This window comes from Symphalangus syndactylus, chromosome 1, assembly GCF_028878055.3.
Source record: "Symphalangus syndactylus isolate Jambi chromosome 1, NHGRI_mSymSyn1-v2.1_pri, whole genome shotgun sequence".
NCBI classification, from domain to species: Eukaryota; Metazoa; Chordata; class Mammalia; order Primates; family Hylobatidae; genus Symphalangus; species Symphalangus syndactylus.
In genome coordinates, this window is record NC_072423.2 from 53,452,174 (window position 1) to 53,475,125 (window position 22,952).

Sequence of the window (22,952 nt, forward strand, 5' to 3'; positions counted from 1 at the left end):
TGGAATTGCACAGGCCTACCATGGAAAGAAGTGCTGGTAGTAAATATTGGCTTCTTTTGCTGGAAAGATCAGAATAATATATATATCCTTGTCTGCCTGCCAATGCACTTTGTACATATTTGAAAACCAGTAACAACATGTTAGCATCTTAAAATGACATGCTTATAAAGTGTGCATTTAGGTGTGTGTTTGGAAAGGGGAGCAAGTTTGTGTGGGACAGAGAGAATAAACAATTTTATTTTTTAGAAAATTAATCAGATGTAACAGTGGAGAATATAAACCTCAGTTGTTTTTTTTAGAGACAGGGTCTCACTCTGTCACTTGGGCTGGAGTGCAGTGGAGCAATCATGACTCATTGCATCCTTGACCTCTTATACTCAAGTGATCCTCCCATCTCAGCCTTCCAAGTAGCTGGGACTACAGGTGTGAAACACCGCACCTGGCTATTTAAAAAAATTTTGGGTAGAGACCAGGTGCTTGCTTTGTTGTCCAGGGTGGTCTTGAACTCCTGGCTCTAAGTGAACTCCTGGCTCCTTCTGCTTTGACCTCCCAAAGTGCTGGGATTACAGGAGTGAGCCATCAGGTGTGGCCCACTATTAACTTTTAATTGTTCACACAGCCAATGTAACTGTGTTCCTAAATAGCAGGGATTTGAAAATCCAAGTATTTAAAATAAAACACTCATGTATATTTTTTTTCAGAGTAAACGCTCAGCAATTTTTAAAGACCTAGAAGCAACTAAAAGTAAGACAATGATTTTTTATTCAAAAATAAATGAATTGAATGAGGAATTAAAAGCAAAAGAAGAAGAAAAGAAAAGTTTTGATCAGATACTTGAAATATTAAAGTAAGTACTTAAACTTTATCAAAATATGAAGTGTATTAAAAATATTAATAAAACAAATGAGATCAAATTTCCATATTTAAAATGTATTCTTAAAATGGTTCGTATTTTTAATTATAATGTAGTGTAGAATATATGCATGATATTTGATAATTTTAGTTTGTAAAAGCATCATCATAAACTGCTTTCATTCATTATTGCTTCTCTGGGTTTGTTCTTATTTGAATAACTGGAAATGTTTCTCCCTTTCCAAGGAGGAGAACTTTTATTCTTTATGACATTAATAATATTCTTCATTACTTTCAGATGTATCAGTATTTATATGCCATGTTTAATAATTTATGGTTTTTCACTCAAATGTTTTTGATTAGTTTTGAGGTTAAGAGTTCAGACTCAGATATTCTATAAAATCTCGTGCAATTTATTCAAAATCATCATCTTCAAAAGTTTCTTATCAGTCACCTCATGAGTCAGGGATATAATTGTTCAGGGTTAGTAAGGCCGTTGGCTTGGAGAATGATCATGCTCTCAGGCTCAATGGGTATCCATAGACCCTAACCTAAAACTTACTTACTCTTCCTTTACTCGTTTTGCTTCTCATTTCCCATCTTGTAAAACATTGAGAACTGGACTTGGAGGAATATTCGAGGAACATGCATTGGCCACATTTAGGGACAACAGTCTGCTTTAAATACAGAAGGCTACTATAAGCATTAGCAAAATCGTAGTGCTTGAGGGATAAAGTGCCAAAAATAATTTATGCCCAGCCTATTGCCATGCATTCTAATGGAATCGAGTCAATGCCCCCATCAAGCATTTGTTTAGCTATTATCATAGGGTAAAACTTATTTTCAACATGACAATTCAGCTTTATCTGAAAAACACTACTCATATTCACTATATTATGTGAAAAAGCAGGGACACATACCATTTACTTTTAAAGATATTTATCCACCTTATTTAACACCTGTAAGAATATCTTGGGACTCAAAGATATAAATATAAATGTATATAACTTACATTAAAATTATAAAGATCTAATTCAGGAGCTGATGAAAATTTTTTCTTCAGGCTTCCTCCCATTTCAATCCTAACTTCTTCTGAAGCTGGATTATATGGCCTTTCAGACAAGAGTGGTTTCCATGTCCCAGTGAATCAGTTCTCTCTCTAAACTTGACAAAACCCTGCCTTCCAACAAGAAAAGGAGAAAAAGAATTAGCCAATACTGTGGAATTACTTATACAACTATTAATTAGCAGTTATGATATATAATGTCAAATAATATTTAAAGCTACCATTGAATGACTTGCTATTGTGCCAGGCACGTCCTGGACAATGTGTGTACCTTGTCTCATCCAATTATTATAGCAAATGGTTAAATTGTATCGTTTCCAATGAATGCTGAGAAACAGAGGCTCAGGGAACCTTAAGATCACACTCTTAAGTAGTGGTAGAGCTAGCTTCAGCTTAGCTCCAACCTGTTCCAAGTGTGTGCTTTCAACTGACCCCCTAAAGTGGGATTACAAAGGAAGATCAGCTGTTTTATGAATAATCTACTGATATGTTCAGTAAGTTCCCATAACAAGTTACTTATTATTTATTGAGAACTCATAGTGGGCATACTGCCAGGCCCCAATAAGGACAAAGAAATGGCAAGTGGGAAAGTGTATCTTCAAGTGTCTGAAGATCCTTGCAGAGAGACAAACCTTATATAAACAAGACAATTAAAATATGGTGTTAAAAATAGTGGCAATCAAAGCCATCCTTGACCCTCATTTAATTTTTATAATTGCTTCTTAACTAGAAACTGGAAAATTAAAATCCAGACCCATAAGACTTCAAAGTCCGCTTGTTTATCACTGTGAGAAAGGAAACATTATTTTATTGCATAGATTTACACGTATATAGTGTATATAAGTGTCTGTGTAGATATAATTAATACAATGCTATAATTAATATAATTCAATATCAAAACAGTGTAGAGAACAAAGTACATGCGGTCAAGATATATCAATTTTTGGGGGGAGCAACTATGAACATTTTATCGTTTTGGTCACACTAGCTCCTTCCTGTGTGAATTTCATAGGTTCTCTCTACTCCAAGATGTCAATATCATTGGCTACTGATCAGACATCACTTAATAATTTGGAATGTTTTTGGTATGAATGATGTAAAGGAAAAACCAGGGCAAGGCAGATGAAAGATGAGAAGAACCTTATTTCCTGTAGAAGAAGAGGCTCACATCCACTAAGTGTAAACAAGGTGATATGTTTTCAGATTTGCTGATAACAGCTATAATGAAGAGCGGAAAAAAATGAGTACTTAATGTTGAACTGCTGAATCAGAAAAAGGCAGGACTAGATTTGAATTCTGGTTCTGTCATTTACCAACTAGTTGAGCTTACACAAGCTAATTAATTATCCAAGTTTAGGTTCCTCAATTCTAGATGGCTATCTCATTATTATTTTATAGAGTGGTTTTTGTTGTATTAAATGGGATATTATTTAAAAGCAGAGATATTAGTTTAGCCCTTCCCAAAATATTAGTCTTGCTGTCTTTATAGCTAACTGTGCAAGTGATTTAATTTTCTGTGTCAGTAGACTTGTTAACTAATGTGGATAGAATAAGACTGTGCTGAGCTTTCTCAGATATCTTATTCTGGACACTGAGTTGCTGCTCAACTTTGGCAAGCAAGTTATTGTTACCAGTATTGTTTTAACCATGTTTTGATACTTTTCTACTAGTATTGTTCCTTACATAACTACTGAGTTCACCATAAAAGTTATTTTACCTTTGCATTAGGATGTGTTTAATTGCAAATGATAAAATACAGACATGCACACACTTGCATACATACACACACCTATTCACATACCAGCTTAAACAATAAAAAATATATCATCCTATATAACAAGAAGCATAAAAAACAAAAAATGCGTCATCTTCCTTAACACCAGCTTAAACAATAAAAAAGGCATCATCTTGTATAATTGGCAGGGGAAGCTGCAGTGTTGCTTGATTCAACAGCTCAACACCAGGCACTCATTTTTTTCTCTCTCCACTATGGCTGTTGGCAGCAACTTTGAAAGCATGATGTGTAAGTCACATTTAGTGGGTATGAGCTCTTCTACATGGAATTAAGCGCTTCTCACTCATTTCCTCGAACTATCTTAATATATCTTCTCACCCCTGGACAATGGGTCATATGCTGGTTGGACTAATCAGAATATATCCCTAGAGTTACATGCTGCTTGGAGGAGGGGTTTTCTTGAAATGCCTAGAGAACAGAAGCATGCTGGATAGGCAACCAAGAGAATCCACTGTTTTTCGATAGATTTTCTTCTACCTGGATGATTTAGATGTAGCGCTATGGAAGTAGACCTTGGGAAAAAACAGGGAATTTTTCCAAGGCCTATCAGCTCAAGGCTCTTCAAGATTTTTCATTTTGGTCCTTTTAAAATGTCTCATAAATGCATTTTGAAAAATAAAATGTGAATTGATTAGTGGCACATGGAATTCTTTCTTCATAGGAACAAATTTATAACTATGAGATTTAAAAGGGAACATGCACAAACTGTGTTCGATCATTATATGCAAGAGAAAAAAGACTGTGAAGAGAGAATCTTTGAGGAAGATCAGAGATTTAGAGTGCTCTTTGCTGTAAGACAAAAAACTCTTCGAGATACCCAAGTGAGTATTATTTTTGCATGTTTCAAAATGAAACAAATATAGTGATAGTCAAATTAGCAGCTAGTTTGAGACAATTTTTATCCTGAAGTAGCAAGGGTGTTGAGATTTTAAAAATAAATTTGTTAGCATAATAAACCTGTAAGTTTTCGTTGTTTCTTCTAAGTAATTATTATATATTCATAGAGCATATTGTACTTTTCAATGCGTTTTATGTGTACTCTCATTTATTATCGTACTTTAGTTTATTTTGAAGTCTATTAATATAAAAATGTAGGCTATATTTATTCCAGAGTCCTTTTATGCTTTTAATGAAGGATGTGAGAATGAGAATGGTTATCATTTGTTTCTGAATGAATATACTTTGAATGTTTACCAACCACTTTTTTGAGGAATGAAAATATGTCACCCTCTTTTTCTGTAGAAAAATTTTGCATAATATTCTAATGGACCTATAAATTTACTTGTTTGAAACAGGGAAATTGTATTAAAAGTACCTTTAGGCCTGAATTTTTATTAATCAAATTATATTAAGCTATACCTATAATGATTCCTATCCCATTTTAAATTTTGCAATAGTTTTTGTTACCTTTAATTGTAATGAATTAGTACCATATTTAAAATACATTTAAAAAATTACTCATTTTTGGAAGATACAATGGGACATCTTTTCTGAAAAGCAAAAAAATTTTCTGTGCTATTTTAAAACTCTTCTGTGAAAGTTTTCAAAGTATATGTAGTATCATGAAATATGAGCTATTTTTGATACTCATACTTATATATTCAAATATGATATTTATATATTCAATTATTATATCAATATTTCAGTTAATTTCCCTACTTTTTACATATCCAAAGATGTGTGAGAACTTTTTTTTAAAGACTATTTGGAACAAATGTACATTGAATGAACAAGTATGCGGGTGAAAGAACATATATTCTTTAGTTCTATTGGTATGGTTTGTCTATAAGAAAATTATAAAGAAGAGAATAATACTTTGTTAATAACAATGCTAAGTAACATTCTATTTTAAATGTGGCCATTACATTTTAGAAAAGGGTTTTCTTGACCTAAAAATATGAAAATAATTGGTGCCATCTAGTGGCAATACGTGATGCCTCTTCTTAGAGCAGTTACTGAAACCGATGGCTGAGTTTCAGATGTGTGAGCTACGAATGAATTGGAGGAAGCTTAGACTCCAATGCACCTCTCAGAACAAGGAGGCTTAAGTTGTTTACTGACTTAAGTAAGCATTCTTCCCCACCTCACATTTTATTAGAGCAGTAGAATTAGTTATTTGAATTCAACCACATTTTCTAGTCACAGTGGTGCTGAGAACACAGTGGGGTCTCAATAATCATTTATCGACTGGCATTCCAGCACTATAATGGAACAATAATAATTAGTGAAATGGCAAGAGATGGTCAGCAGGAGAGAGATGAATAAAACATCCTCTATAACCAGCCTTTAAATTATTGAGATTTGCATTTCTTTTCATCAAAAAGCCTGTCCCTTCCTTTCTACTCCCAACTTTACCCACCCCCAGCCACTCGGAAGCATTATATGGTCTCAGGATTTTTTCTGGGCACTGATCTCTATCTGAACTTGTTTTGGTAATTCATTTATACCTGTTTTTTGTCTCCCTATCTCCCGCCAGAATAATGTCTTCTCTAAGGGGAGGGAATTTTCTTTTATATTCTTTTCTGTATCCTAAAATCTCAGTACTATGTCTGGCCAGAAGTACCCAATAAATACGTGTTGAATGAATAAATAGATAGATAATAGATGCTTTTTGGATAATTTTGCTGTCAAAGCTTGCTAGTAACAAGAAGCAGGAGCATTTCAGAAATACTGTTCAAACTCCACCAGCCTGATACTCCTGATACTTTACCAAACTTATCCTGGGTGCAGAAGCTGAATCAGTCTCTCTCTCTTTCTCTGTGTCTCTCTCTTTCTCTCTGTCTCTCTGTCTGTCTCATTCTCTTTCTTTTCCCGATACTTCCTACTCTAGTGAAAATAGTTAAATCATCTATTGCTTTCTAGCACTTAAGGATTCTGTTAACTATGTCAACAGTGCTTTTCAGATAACCTTAAATTTATATAAAGTTGTCTCTTACCAGTTTCTTGGATAGCTCTTTGTTGTGCTTTCACCTTATGTGACCAGAATCATAGAGTTTGAAGATGCGGAGTTTAGAGATTGATGTGCCTTATCATTAATGATGCTATTTATTTATGATTATGATCAGTTATTGAGTGTTAAATAGTGAAAAGACGATGTGATTTCTTGTAGAAACCTGATCTCATCCCTGTTTAGGAAGTGGTAAGGGTGTAAATGTGTATGTAATGTAAAGGATCCCTGCAAAGAAAAGAGTCTCATTAAAGGCATTGTTATAAATGTAATGTTACTAATCTGAGGTGTCCCTTTTGGGCAAAAGAATTAATCACAATTATGGATCATCTGTAGGGATGGTTTAATAAAATACTTCATAAAAGCCACAAGAGTTAATGGAGAATATGAGAAAACACACAATAGAATTAGAAATACCAACAGCTAATAAAAGTAAGAAAATATACACAAACTTCAGATAACATACAGACAGCATGGTTCTGGATTTAAATCTGCTCTCTCTTCAGTAGGCAATTCCATATCATATATCCATAAATGGTAGATTTTTTAATAATGTCATAGCATTTTTACTAACTGCCTATAATTTGCAAATGCCATTGCTTAAGATCAAATTTTCAGTGTACCATATTCATCAGAAGACTATAGATCTAGCTAGTGATGTTTGTCCTTGCTTTTGGAAATATCTATACAAAATTGTAGGCTATATATGATATAATTTATTATGAGTTGTCCTTAGAAGACCTGCCGTATCGCCTATGTCATTTCGTTTCTCTTTGTGTTCTTTCCATAGATTTGCTCTCCCCTCTATAATTTAGCTTATGAGAGAAGTACAATGACCTACACTGGAAGAACAATTTCCAGATTGAGTTCTAGTAGAGACGATCTCCCATTCCTTGTAGAGTTAATTGCTTTTTATTCTGCTCCATATTTTCTACTCTCAGGAAATACCTCTTCCTCTGGCTATAGCAGTCCCAAATTTGGATATAAAATTATTTTTGACACTTTCATGTGGAAAAGTTTTAGCTTAATACACTGTTTCATTTGACCACCAGGTACTGGAATAGTAAACATTTCAAACAAATTTAATCTCTGAGATATTCTAAAGATTATCACAATTTGTATCTTATTCTCCCATTGGTCACTCATCATTTCTGCATTCTCACAACTATTTCATGAGTATGACTGTATTCAAGGCACTCAGTGTTGAATGACCGAAACCCTACACTACATTTTCAAGACACATCAGCAGGAAGATGGAAGATTTGAAAAACAGACTTGAATATAGTGGTCACATTCAAATTATAAATATGATGACCACATCCAAATTACAAACAGTAAATTGTGGCCTCATCCACTGTTCTAAAAAAATTAGAGATTACTTTGAGTAAAAAACATGACATATTCTGTGGTCTAAATTGTGGGAAATGAATATGTGATAAATCTGGAAACATTTAGGGGAGCTGACCAATGGATTTCCTGGGCAAGAGTAATTTGCCTTAATGACAACCTTCCTGTTGCAAAGACTATTCTACTGTAACATGAATTTTTTTTTAAGTTAGGAACATGCTTTACATAATTAATATTTCTTTTAAAAGTACTTCTGATAGGATTGAGCATCAATTAATCACACATAATTATATAAATTAGGCTTATCGTGTTGCTTTTTAAAAGTAACTTGTTAAAATCCATCTCTGTTTGAGGAATGAGCATTTTAATTTGAAGATGGCGGCAAGAGTGCTAATTTTATATCACAGATTACCTCATGTTTCTGCACAGATCCGATGCTTCAATCATCGCAAGTACTTAACAGGAGAGAGTAGCACTAGAATATGGAGGAAGGATGGGGCGTGGATATGGGTGATTCCTAAATTTAAATTTAATAGATTTTGAGTGTTTCCTTAGAGCATTATCCATTAAACAAGGAAGAAGCTTCTCTTATTTGTAAATCTCTCTCTAGCATCATGTCACTCCTTGTGGATATGTGGCAGAATTACTGCTAATACTATATTAAAGCAATATCTATCTGAAATTTGAATAGATTTTTTATTTTCTGCATTGACAATCAACTACCATTTTTAGCTTTTTTTTTAACTACCTAGAAGCATCTATTGCAATTATTTGGCTATAGTTCAATTTTTCTAAAAATTAGTATTTTTCTTATATAGTTGTGGTAATACCCAATGAACATAGTTTAGATATTATGATTTTTCTCAGGGAACATTCATTTTCCAGTGGGAATGGAAAATGAATGTTCCCTGAGAAAAATCATAATATCACTTTTGCAATGCCTTACCCCACTGTGGAGTAACAGCAAAAATATGTGATTTTTCTCTTTTGATCAACTAAAATAATTATGTTTTGAAATATCAAATTGCATTTTTAAATATATGTTAATTGGCTATGGTTTATTAAATTTTTAGTACATTACTAGATTTAATTTACAAACATTTAATTTAGAATATCTATTGTTCTATAATTGTATTTTGTACTTTTTTAAAGATATTGGTACAGAGATTTACTACAGTTTTTAAAATGAAATAGGAAGGTTTTTTAGTTCTTTTGCTATGTTAAATTGCATAGGACATTTCAGTTCCTTAAAGGTTTGATACATTCTCTCATGATACTATCAAGATATGTGAAGGGTCTAAGATTTTACCCTGGCAAGTTAACTGGTTAGCCTGCCATAGTTTCGCAGATGCTAGCAGAAGACATGAAACTCCAGCCTGAGAGACAAAGGACTTTATTACTACACAACAGGCAGCATGAACGTTTCCTTTGGCTCCAGGACTCAAAAGGTGATATGAAAGTGGTCCACGTGGATGCTGCATATATCAGAGGTTTTTATCACAGCTGACAAATCTTTAATGTAGGAATCTCCCAATTTTATCAGGGGGCTTCTAGCAAACTTACCCAACTTTTACCTTGGAGGAAGACATTACCTTTGCTATACAAACATCATTGAAAAGAGAGTTCTAGATAGAAGCTGTTATAAGAAGTGTATGGTGAATTCGTGGTGAATTGCTCCTAACAGATATTACTGGAGCTTGGCTCTTTTCTGAAGAAAAAATTTAACAATACATTCTTTTTTTTTTCATTTTGAGTGATCAATGTTTGCTAATTCCTTTTGAGTCAATGTTGAAAAGCTATATTTTTCTAGAAAAAAATTATTTTAACAAGATTTATGATTAATTATCATTAAGGTATATGAAATACAATTTCTTACCTCTTCTGCTTATGTAGTCATACTTCTTTTCTTGTGCATTAGCCTTTTCTTTTTTTTACTCGATTAGCCTTGATAAATTTTTACATTTTGTTTTTCCACGTACTCTGAATTCTTATTTATAAATATTCTTTTTGTTTTTTTAATTGATTAATTTTAGCTTTTTTCTTTATTATTTCCTTTGACTTTCATAAGTTAGTCTTTCTTTAAAGCTACTTGAGTTGTCTACTTTGGTTCATTATTTCTCATTTAGTAATTAAAAACAATTTTTTCAAATGATCAAGTATTCTCTGAATGCAATTTAGGCAATTTAAATATATAGTGATCACATTTAATGTTTTTAGTTGCACATTGACCCAGTTACAATTTAGGGAATTTAGCTGCCTTGAGGCCTTTTTGGGGGATGGGGGATACAATTAATAAATAAATAGCTGACATAAATCATTATTTAAAAAACATTTTTTATCTCCCCAGGTTGAAAGTGCAGGGTGTCAGGTGTTGTTTAAATTTATGTTAAACAGTCTGTTTAATTTGCATGGCGGGGGGCCAGGTACTGTGAGGCATGCCTGCAATCCCAACACTTTAGAAGGCCAAAGTGGGCAGATCACTTGAGCCCAGGAGTTGCAGACCAGCCTGGCAACATAGTGAAACCCTGTCACTACAAAAAGTACAAAAATTACCTGGGTGTGGTGGCATGGGCCTATAGTCCCAGGTATTTGGGAAGCTGAGGTGGGAGGATCACCTGAGCCAAGGAGGTTGAGGCTACAGTGAGCTGTGATTGTGCCACTGCCTTTCAGTCTGAGTGACAGAGTGAACACGTGTCTCACATAAGTAAGTAATTGGCATGGGGTCTCCAACTTTTGCTCCATAGACAATTTCTGAGCAAATAAATCAATGAACTCATTAGTTTAATCTGTTAACTAAAATTCCACATATTCAATGTTCTTATATTTCAGTCTACTTGATCTGTCATCGACTATTCATGGTGTATTGAACTTCCTACTTGTTTTATTTCTGTGGGCTTTGCTTTATATATTTGTAGGTCTTAATATTCAGTGAATATAATAGGCTATAATTATTAAATGATCTTTTGGATTGTAATTTTTTATAAAATGGCAGCTTTCTTTTATAATATTTTAAAGTTAACACTATTAACTCCTGCTTTTCTGTGTATTACAGTACTTTAATTTTGCATTCTATTATTGACTCTTCTGACTTATTTTTTAGATGTGCCTTCTGTAAGCTTTATATAATAATATTTAGAGTGATTTTGCTTTTTCAACCCATTCTTATTTAGTGATTCATTTGTATGGTAGTTTTATTGGTTCTTCTGTCATTTTAATAGTTTCTGTGATACCTTTCTGCTTTTGTCATTATTGTTATTTTTTGGTATGTATACTATTGTCATTTAATTTTGTTGCTGTTAATGATAGAAAATGGAGACATTCTACTTTTAGTTATATTTTTGCTTAAAATAATTAAAGGTATTCTTAAATCTATTTTGTATTAATTGTCAAAGTCATAAATCAAAAACTTTTACCTTACTTCAACAATATGAACAATTTGGCCCCTTTTCTTCTGTTATCCTTTCTCCCTCCTTGCTTCCCGGTCATAATTAATTGTGCTAAGAATTATGGCTTTCTTGTCATTAACATGCTGTTATTGTTTTTACCGTGTAAATTTCTACTTTCAGAAAGTGTTTAGTCTTTTGCATTTAATTTTGTAACCATATCTTCAATAATTATTTTTATAATATTCTACATAGTAAATGGATTTTCATATTTGTTAAGAATTCTTTTAACTATAACTTCAGTGATTTTAATATCAATACATCTCTTAGTTGATCAAGCCATACATTTTGGGATTTCTTTCCAGTAGGCAGTTGAGTTTATACATTTTCCAAGTTGTCTTTACTCATAAACAACAAATGGTGGTATATAAATTTTTTAATGTCACAATCTCAGTTCTTAACTGTAAAAGAGAATAATTACAAGATGTGCCTTCGAGACTTCTAGTGAGAATTAAACATGTTAACATGAGCACTTAAAACAGTTTTTGGTACAAAATAAGTGGACATCACATTAATAGTTTTATTGTTGTCATTATTATTTCTTTTCAAAAACTCTACAGATTTTGCTCGTTTATTGGTATTTTGTTTGGTTGAGAGAAACCCTGAAGGTATTTTTTTATTGCCTTTAAAGATAACCTTTCATTCCTATTTTTGTTCATTTACAATATCAAAAAGTTGCCTTTGTATAATTTAAATTAATAATTTTTCATTTTGCTCAAATAAATATGAAATATTTAATCTTGATTTCAGGGTTTTTAAGTTCAAGTTTGGGAAACTTTTATTCTATTTTTGTCTTTCACTATTATTTACATTACATTTGCTTTGACTCTTTTTTTTTTTTTTTTTTGAGACGGAGTCTTGCTCTGTCGCCCAGGCTGGAGTGCAGTGGCGCAATCTCGGCTCACTGCAAGCTCCGCCTCCCGGGTTCACGCCATTCTCCTGCCTCAGCCTCTCCGAGTAGCTGGGACTACAGGTGCCCGCCACCACGCCCAGCTAATTTTTTGTATTTTTAGTAGAGACGGGGTTTCACCATGGTCTCAATCTCCTGACCTCGTGATCTGCCCGCCTCGGCCTCCCAAAGTGCTGGGATTACAAGCGTGAGCCACCGCGCCCGGCCTGCTTTAACTCTTTTAAAATTTGATACCACTATTCCTGGACTATATTTTGTTTTCTGTTTTCTATATAACTAAAAATCTTATGTTTTCCTTTGTCATGCTCAGGGAGATTTCTATTTGTGTCCTTCACATTAGTGTCAACTGTGAAGCCACTGGGATTTTGAGGTTATTTGTTCAAGCAGTTAGCTTCCCCTGACTCTTACATAGACGTCATTGAAAATCTACGTTGGATAGAGTCTTAAAAGAGCTATCATATATAGACATTTGAGAGAAGAACATTCCAGAGACAAACTATTCAGGTGGCAGCATGCCTATACATTCAAGAAACAGTAAGGCCACCAACTAATGTAGGGCAGAGGGAGCAATGAGGAGGATGATAGGTGAGGCTAGAGAGAGAATGTGAACCATTTTAAGGAATTTGACATTTACTTTGAATGAAATGGGGAAATATTTCAGGTTTTGAGCAGAGGAGTGAAAAGTCCTGACTTCTGTTTGAAAAGATTGACTGAGGCTACTGGGTTAAGAATCACTGAGACTACTGGTTCAGAGAACCAGAGTGGAAATAGAAGACCACTTAGGAAAATAATAACGTCTTTATTTCCTACTAGTAAAGTTAATAACAGTAATAATAATAAGATAATGAAGTCAATATATTACTAAAATAATGACTATGTAAATTATCTTGGCTTGTGAACGAGTTACTAGGCATATCAATAAAGCAGAGACAAGAAAGGCAAATGCAGTTATAATTTACTACATAAGTTAAAATAAAGATAATACCTAATAAAAAAGAAAAATAATCTATGTGACAGGAAAGCAAACTTAAAAACAAAGTTAAAAGGCAGATGACTCATTGGAAAAAGAAAAATAATTGCAAAATATATGGCACCTAATATCTTTAATTTATTGAGTGCCTATAAATGAAAAAGCAATACAAAATATTCCAGAAACTATGAAAATTCAGTTCATAAGAGCAAATATGTATATTAAATTGATAAATATTTCTGATAATCTCAGGACCTGAATTAATACAACAATGATATACCTTAATATAGGAAAAGAGGAAATTATGCTAATATCCAGAGTTATAATAGCCACATTGGAAGTGTAAATTTGTCCATTCCTTCCAGATGGAAATTTTGCAATGTTTTCAAAACCTCCTGAAAGAATATATGCTGTGATCTACTACTATTCAACATTAAAAATATGTCCTATAAAAATGATTAGAAAACTATATAAAAATGGTTATTTAGGAATTTCCATCTAAGTGTGCTTTTATATTAGTAATGTGATACACAATGAGAGATAAGGCTGAGAATACAGGTAAAGAATATATTGTGAAGACTCAGTGAAAAGTTTACACTTAATTTGCAGGGGGAGACATGAAAACTTTTTATGGAGTGTAATGTGCTCAGAGATGAGCTGTATAGCAAGATCAATTAGAGAGCATCATACAGGATGAACTGAAATGAAATGTAGGCACTAGTTGCAGATAAAAGTCACAAAAAAGAGATTTGGTCGGCAGAGAAGTGATGAGGCACTGATGGAACAGGAATGCGGATGTAGACTCCACAGAGCCCAATGCCAAATCGTGTGCCATGTGAAGAAAACACTAGAAGGTAAGAGGTGGTGCCATCCTGGTTGACTGGTAACAATTTTGCTGGCATTTTCAATACAAAGAACTTTTGACGACTGAATTTTCTTAAAAGATGACTGTTTTTAACATAGTAGATCCCCCCCCCCTTTTTTTTTAAGATGGAGTCTTGCTGTGTTGCCAGGCTGGAGTGCAGTGGCGCGATCTCGGCTCACTGCAACCCCCGCCCCACCGGGCTCAAGCAATTCTTCTGCCTCAGTGTCCCGAGTACCTGGGATTACAGGTGCGCACCACCATGCCCAGCTAATTTTTGTATTTTTAATAGAGACAGGGTTTCACCATGTTGACCAGCATGGTCTCGATCTCTTGACCTCTTGATCGCCTGCCTCGGCCTCCCAAAGTGCTGGGATTACAGGCGTGAACCACCGCGCCCGGCCAGTAGAGACTATTTCAGTGGAAATACGTACCCAGTAATTCACCATGCAGAGGTAGAGTTTGGGATAAGGAGTAAGAATGGAGTATAAGATCTGGGAGTCAGCCAATGTGTTGATAGTTGAAACCAGGGGAACACGTAAAAACCTTGAAATAAAGTAGAAAATATTTGAAGACAGAATCTGGATATGTTACTCAATACATTATTGTTTCTCAGCTCTTTTCTATTCAGTTTGGTAAACCGGTTGGGGGCTCTGCAACGTTTTTCCTTTGTCACCGAGCTCTAAGTTAGGCTTTGCCAATAGGGGGCACTAGAGGGAGACTGGAAAATTTAAGGCGAAAAAAGAAATTTGTTCCTTACTGCTTGCTTCCTCTGTGGGCTTCCTTTAGCTTCCTGTCTGTTGGTGGCTCTTGTCAGAGTCTTCCTAGGGAGCAGCAGTTCCTTCCCACAGCTTCACCTTAATACAACTCACGGTTTTTGCAACACTTGCAGAACTGATTTTTTCACATCCCACATCAAAGACATCAGAGCCAGCCAACTGAAGCCCTGCCTCTGAAGTCTGTGCTCCAGGCTGGCAGAGCCTGTTCTTTTAACCCAGAGACATTAGCATCAGTCCAGAGGTTTGAGTTTCAGCTCCACAGGGGCTCAAAAGTGCCAAACATTGCCAAAGTGTTGAGTTATATATTCTTAACTTTGCCATTAGGGAGAGCATCACGGATAAAAAGAGTGGCATCAATCCATTGGTGAAGGCAGAGGATCAAATGTAAAGATGAAAGGGGCGAGTGCATGGAAAGAAATTAGAGAGGGCAGCTTTGAAATACTGTTTCAAGGGCTTTAGTAATCAAGAAATTTAAATGTTTTAATTTATTTGTTTGCAACTTTTAAATACCAGAAATAAATATTTTTCAGCAAAAGGGAAAGAGACAGGATTGAGGGAGAGATTGTATTATATGTTGTGTGATGCAGGATTTGCTTAAATATTTGGTTTGCATTTCACTTGGTGAACGCTTTGAAGTAGAGAATAATACCTCACTCCTACACTTGATCTTAGCCAAAAGGCCGAGAAGCGATTATATAATACCTCACTCCTGTGAGCCTTCCAGGGTCTGTCACAATGTCTAGGACACAATAAATTATCAACATTTGCTGAATGGAAGTCCAAATGAAGTGATGCAACTCCTTAAATAAGTGAAAAAGTAAAATTTATATTTCAGTTTACTTTGGAAAAGATAAACTATATTGATTTTTGTTCATTCATTCACCGATTTATTTGTTCCTTTTGAAGTCATGTGTTGTTAGAATCTATGTGAGATTCTGAGCGTATTACAAAGGCAATACCTGCTTTTAATTAGCCCCCCCAAGCAAAGGTGAAAAAAACAGTCACAAGCCAATTAAAATAAGGTGTAACAAGTACTTTTCTTGAATTAAGCACAGAGTTCTCTAGAACCTGGAAGAGGGGCTTGCAGGAAATCTGCAAAAATTTGCGAAGATGAGTATTTCAGAACTAAATCTTGGAAAGTGGGAACAAGATAGCCAAGAAAAGAATACACCAAGTAGTGAAAACATTAGGAGGAAAGGCATACAAGTGTCGAAAATCAGCATGCATTTAGGGAACTGCAGTTGGTTTATAGCGTTTGTAGATCAGATGCAGGGAGAAAGGTCCTACATATAGGTAAGAACCATGTCATGAAGGCTCTGAATGTCATACTAAGGAGTTTGTGTGCTAGGTTATGAATAATTGATCAGAAGGGTAACAAAGCTACACTTCCAGCTGAAAAACATCGCACTAAACTTCGCAGATGTTTCCGCCGGACTGCTGTTTTGCATTAGTGTCGCACTAACAGGCTATTGGTAGACTGAAACATTAATCTTGTCAGCACTTAGAGTTGTTGGGAATGGCCTAAGGATGGCTCGAGATTCGGCTTAGAAGCCTCTCCCCATCAAAGAACCTTGTCCCATTATCCCAGTGCAATGAAGTGAAAATTTCTTTTTCTATGCATTCCATGACATAAACATGGTTCACTGTCATTGATTACATGTAATAAGTTGGAGACAGAAAAACGATATTTGATGAAGCTATACCAATAAAGAATTCAGAAGTGAAATCATGAGGTTCTAGTGAGATGAAAGAGTGAATTCCAGATTTATTTGTTAATGTAGACAGAACTTGATGAGTCTTTGGGTGCTGATGGTGAGAGGAATTGTCCAAATATATATCAGGTTTCTGACTTTGACAACAGGAGAGTTGTGGTGTTGGTATCCAAAACCAGAAACTATAAATTGAGGAATAGACTTGGAACTGGATTCAATCAAATGTAAAGTATCTTTGGAGGAGCTATTTAGAGTCCAGTGCCCAGCTGAAATCTGTTAACTGAATCTGAAATTCAGTTAACAAAATATGGTTGCAGAAATTATAAGCATATGCATTGCATCAGAGGCTTCAGGAAATCTTTAATAATACAGGAAACTTAGAGAAGAAATATCAAGACACAGCCCTGGTTGGGTGATTATGAGATGGAAAAGGGAGTAAGAATAGCGGCAACAAAAGACTCAGAGGTTGTAATTAAAAAACAAGGTATAGGAGTTTGAAACTTCAGAGGTGGCATCATTCCAGATGACAACAAGTTAGAATGGTGTCCATGGGTATGAATGGTTAATGGAATGTGTAATTGAAGTTAACTTTATTTGAGTAATCCCATAAATTCTAAGATTAAAATGTTGGATAAGTCATCACAATAGATACTGAAGTAAAAGAGAATGATAGGTGGAACAAGAGATAGACAGGAAGAGAAGACTGAGTACCATGGGCCAAAGCCTTTGCTTTAGTGTAGAAAAATGACCAGGAGACCACTGAGTGGCAGGGCAATAGGTGAGAGAAGGCAGAGTATTATATTATTTAATCAGTATAAATTCAAAACAGGAGTATTTTCACATAAGCATAGAGGAATAATGGTTTGGAAGCAATAATGGAAAACTAGGTATACACTAACTGCAATTAGACCTTCTAGTATATGGGTCCCTGATAAAGTAGCAGTCTGTAATTCAGACCCAGGTTTAATTAATACAAACAGTTGTATCTAGTATTCTGAAATAAGGATAAAATATAGCTAAGCTTGTTTACCAAGAAATGGCACCTCCAAAGTTCACATTGGAAGTGTTTAGACTGGGATAATTTTTCAGTTCAATTAATGAATATATATTGAGTTCCTGCTACATTAAATACACTATTCTAGATACTGAGGATTGTTGCAATAAAGCACATCCCTTAACTGTGAGAAGCATATTAGCCTTACAGAGGAGAGAGAATAATAAACATCATTTTAATATGCTTTGTTAACCAGAGACAGAAACAAGAAAGAGGGACAGTGTTAAAATGCAACTTCTAAACATTGCCACAGTTTCTTTTATCAGAAAAGTTTTCAAGGAGAGAAAGCGAGTTACTGGGACTACCAAGACTTGATAGGTATTGCCTCACCTATACCATTACTAAAGGCATCGACAAAATATTAAGTTATTATAAGTATGTATTTATATATCAGTGTCTATCATCAAGAATTTTTGCAAATCGCATAAAATGGGCTAAGCATTGCTGAACATAGCATAAGACATTTTTAAATCTTGGTTGTCCATATAATTAAAAAGACCTCCAGTTGTCCTGTCCACCTTCCTTTAAATAGTATGAATTTTACTTGAGAGTTCTTACCTTCAAGAAGGTCACCTTGTCCTATTTTCAGAAAAAATGCATTTAATGTTGCATAAATGAGATAGCTACAGGATTATAATGTTCATAAGCATAGATCTTAGCCTAAAGTGTTCCACCAGAGCCAGGAAATTGTTTTTAGTTACTATATGTTTCTAGTTCATTTGTATTTGTTTAAACCTTTTAGGAGAGGTAGAGATAGGGATATAGAGAGGGAGAGATAGAGAGAGAGAGGCAAGCTAGCTCTTACTTTGTCTTTAGTGAGTTATCAGTGGTTTTCCATAGAAGTAACAGCACCAAGTGTTCCCTGTTAAAGTTAGGATTTTTGATTGTGGCCCTGATGCTCTGACAAATATCACAAATATGACTTGCACAGTGTCCTGTGGGGAGTATTGTTAAGATTACCCAGGTAGCCCTCCCACTGTCTGATTTATTTGCTTATAGAGAACATGTATACCTGACTTCCTGAGGGAGCTGCATATCTCAAATTTGGGTGTCATGATAATAATAACAGTTTGAGAGAAAATGAAATAGGCTATAAAGAGAAAGGAAATGGAATATATAAACTATTGTACAGTGTCATGTTCATTTTCAGTACTATATAAAATAATGAAAATGTTTTTCAATAACCTTTGTTGATTTTTATAATGTGAAACACACTTTATGGAAAAAGACAATGAATGTACAAAGCAAAAAAAATTAGTATAAATAGTTTTAGCTTTTGACTCAAATCTCTGCATTATTTCCCGTAAGTTTAGAGTTGAATTCTGAAATAGAACAACTTTAAGATAAAGATCCTTCTTTTCCCAGCTTTGGCAATTCTAAGTTGATCTTTCAGGGTTCAAGTATAAGTATTTTTTTTTTTTGATAAAGCAATCCAGTGCGATAGGCCACAAAGGTTTCATTTTTCTAATTTTACAGTTGCCATTGGAAAGCTTAAACTTAGAGATATTAAACAAGACTTTCTCATAATCACTCAGCTTTTAAGTTTCACACCTGGAATTATACTAGGTCCCCCTTCTACTAACCCCATCACCCCACTACACACAAATATCCTGAAAGCCCTCAGTAAACAATAAAGCAGTAGGATATTATTACCACTCACTACAAGTTCCCAGATGCCCTTGCATTTGTCATTGTCCTTTGCGTACTAAGATCAAGTGGCTGGATGCGGTGGCTCACACCTGCAAACTCATCACCTGGAGAGGCCAAGGCATGAGGATCACTTGAGTCTAGGAGTTTGAGACCAGCCCAAGCAACATAGTAGACCTCAGCAATATTGAAATTTTTAAAAATTAGCCAAGAATAGTGGCACACACCTGTAATCTCAGCTACTCAGGAGGATAAGGCAGGAGAATCGCTTGAGCCTGGGAGATCAAGACTGCAGACAGCTATGATAGCACCACTGCACTCCACCCTGGGTAACAGAGTGAGACCCTGTCTCAAAAAAATTAAAATAAAATGAAAAATTAAGATCAATCACGGGGAATTAAGGCCCAATAAAGGCCCCAAAACTTTGTGATCAAGTGACTTCTGAAGTTAAAAGGTAGACAGAATGCAAACAATACATCAAGGCCGTCTCAAAATGTTCCATAGTAAATCAGGCTTACCTTTACAAGGGGCACTTTACTCAGGCACATAGAACAACAACAAAAAAACTCCCAATTTCAGCAGGTTCCTCTCACAACACCATAACCATTATCTGTATGATGGGAGACAGGCAGGTGATGTATGTTGGGCAGGAAATATTATCAGAAGTTATGAGGTAAGAAAATGTAGTACCATAGTTTGCACCCCTAGTTTAAAGACATTTGTATGCTCAGCTTTTGATGTCTTGGCATGTGGTAGGCCCTGTACCCATAACATCCAGAAGTTAAAAAAACTGCACAGCCAGAGAGCACAGTCCCCACCAGACTGCCCTCACTTCAGACACCAGTTGGCTACAAATTTAGGGATCCCACAAGTACCCTCAGGTTCAATAATTTGCTAGAAAGCTCACAAAATTCAGAAAAGTGCTGTCTATAATTAGTTTTATCATAGTAACAGAATACAAATTAAAATTAGCCAAGGGGAAACATATAGCACCGAGTCCAGGAAGGGTCAAAATACGGAGCTTCTGTTCATCCTTTCTGCCACAAGGTGTGACAATACATACAGAGGATTGCCAACCAGGGAAGCTGTTGGTGTTCAGAGTTTTTATTGGAGCTCAATCACATATTCGCCTGTGGCTGACCTTTATTCTCCAGCACCTCCTGGAGGTCAGGATAATCGTCAGTTTTTCCAGAGGTTAGAACTGATGCTGTCATAATTGCATCAGTTACTGATAAAAGTAATTGCCGAAATAACTTTTGCACCAACCTAATGTGTGACCCAAAGTCCCCATTATAAGTTCCATTATTTGACTGTATAGCAGCAAAGCCCCCAGACAAGTAAAGACATTCCAGAGGCCCAGAGGTCATCCCAATAGGTGAGGGCAAAGGCCAGACTGCTCTTTAGGTAATTCGACTCTACACAAATAATTACTCAAGAAGCCAGACATTACTTAACAGCTTGAAACATGAGTCCTTACCCACATCCAGCCTCAAAGGATGCAGATAAATATGTAGAATTCCATAGATCATACATTCCCAGTAGGGGAAAGGAAAATAGTAAAACATCAGTGTAATATAAGTTATTACCATAGGACTCTGTCTAATAAATATAGAAATATAGTCTTGTGTCCTAAGAAGTTATTTAATCTGTGATCAATCACAATAGTAGATACCTGACTTTTAGGAGAGAAAATATTCAAGATACTGTTCAATAGTCTGTGGAAGGGGAAGGTATATGAGGATGACTTGAGGAAAAAATATCCATGCATCAGAATGGTAAGATTGATGGAGGCATATTTACCTGGACTACAAAACACAGGAGGAAAAGCAGGCTTGGCAAGAAAAGAGCTGCAGAATGAAGTTATGTGTGTGTTGAGCTTAATGTTCATGGGTTGTTTTTGAAATGAGGCCTAATGGACAGGTGCATATAAAAGGCTGATTCTTTCTTTCAGGTAACCAGGGTAACTTTTGTATCACTACTGGTCCTTTCTCATAGCAAATTATCTCAGTGTGGCATTACAGCTTTTTAACTTAAGGCCATGAAACCCTAGAGGTTGGTGTCAGAGATCCAAAGATTTAGGTAAAAGATCAGGTAGACAAGCAGTAGTAGATCATATAGATTCATGTGTGAATTATCTAGATTTATATATTTTACTAAACTTTTCTTTAGTATAGATAGTTAAAATTGTATTTTTCTTTTCTTTAATTTTCTTTTTTCTTTTTTTTTTTCTTCTCTCTCTCTCTCTTTTTTGTTTTTAAGAGACAGTGCCTTGCTCTATCATTCAGGCTGGAGTACAGTGGTGCTATCATAGCTCACTGCAGCCTCAAACTCCAGGGTGATCCTTCTGCCTCAGCCTCCCAGATAGTAGTTGGGACTTACAGGTGCATACCACTGCACCTGGCTATTTTGTCTCTCTCTCTCTCTCTCTCTCTGTTTTTTTTTTTTTTTTTTTTTTTGGTAGAAACAGAGTCTCATTGTATTGCCTAGGCTGGTCTCACCCTCCTGGGCTCAAGCAATTCTTCCACCTCAGTCTCTCAAAGTGCTGGGATTACAGGCATGAGCCACCATGCCAAGCCCGAAATTGTGTTTTTCATTTGCATGTAGCCAAATATCACAGAAAAAGTTAACCAGAGAAATGAGTCAAGAAGATCATCATCATATCAACTGTTGTATGAAACTGACTAGATAAATATGTAAAGATTTCATCATAGAAAGCAAAAACACATAAAAAAAGTGATGGGAAGAAAGTATGAAAGTTCGAACAGGTCAAATGCAAAATAGAAATACAAAGTTAGTTTTATTGGGTGGGGAAAAAGCGAGTGTGGTGTGTGTTCAGAAATTAGAGTGGCGAATGTGAAGTCACTAGTATTTGGGAGTTAATTGAAGTTAAGTGTAAGCATTGACTTGCCCAAGAGATTGTGCAGAGGGATAAATATGTGTATATATTACTGGTGCTCAGGCACCACATGTCAGTACTTAACAACTTGAGCTCTCCAGTCAAATAGCTCTCAGTTCTAATCCTGACTCCAGGATTACCTATTTCATTATCTTGGTCAAATTACATAACTACTCTAAGTGGAAATTTTCTACCAAGCATATAGTTATAAAGATTATCTGAGATATTTATACGTATTTAATTGCCTGGAAGATAGTAAGCTAGTAAGTACACAATAAATGTTAGCTCCTATATACAGAGGTTAATACATATTTACTTAGTGCTATGGTTTGAATGTTTGTCTCCTCCAAAACTCATGTTGAAATTTAATTGCCATCGTAACAGTATTAAGAAGTGGGACCTTGGAGGGTGTTCAGGCCATAAGTGCTCTGCCTTCATGGGTGGGATTAATACCATTATAAAAGGAACATATTTGGCCCCCTTTTGCCTCTGCCTGTCTGCCTTCCTCCATGTGATGATGCAGACAAACAAGTGTTATCCCAGATACTTGGGAGGACTTGATCTTGTCCAGAACCATGAGAAAATAAATTTCTGTTCATTATATATTACCCAGTCTTAGGTATTATGTCATAGAAGCACAAAACAGACTGAGACATGCAGTATGCAAATGAA

The 22,952-nt window shown here is 35.2% G+C and overlaps 1 protein-coding gene across 5 annotated transcripts in view; it reads left to right on the forward strand.

Annotated features, from left to right (window-relative positions):
• Nucleotides 1-22,952, forward strand: part of CCDC178 (coiled-coil domain containing 178) — a 515,586-nt gene that overhangs the window by 225,031 nt on the left and 267,603 nt on the right. For all 5 annotated transcript variants that reach the window (XR_010113908.1, XR_010113927.1, XM_063610669.1 and 2 more), the window contains exons 19-20: nt 702-847; nt 4,375-4,534. Coding sequence is in view for 3 of the 5 variants with exons in the window: in XM_063610669.1 (XP_063466739.1) it covers nt 702-847; nt 4,375-4,534 (306 nt within the window). In the remaining 2 variants the exon portion in view is untranslated. The remainder of the gene's footprint in view (nt 1-701; nt 848-4,374; nt 4,535-22,952) is intronic.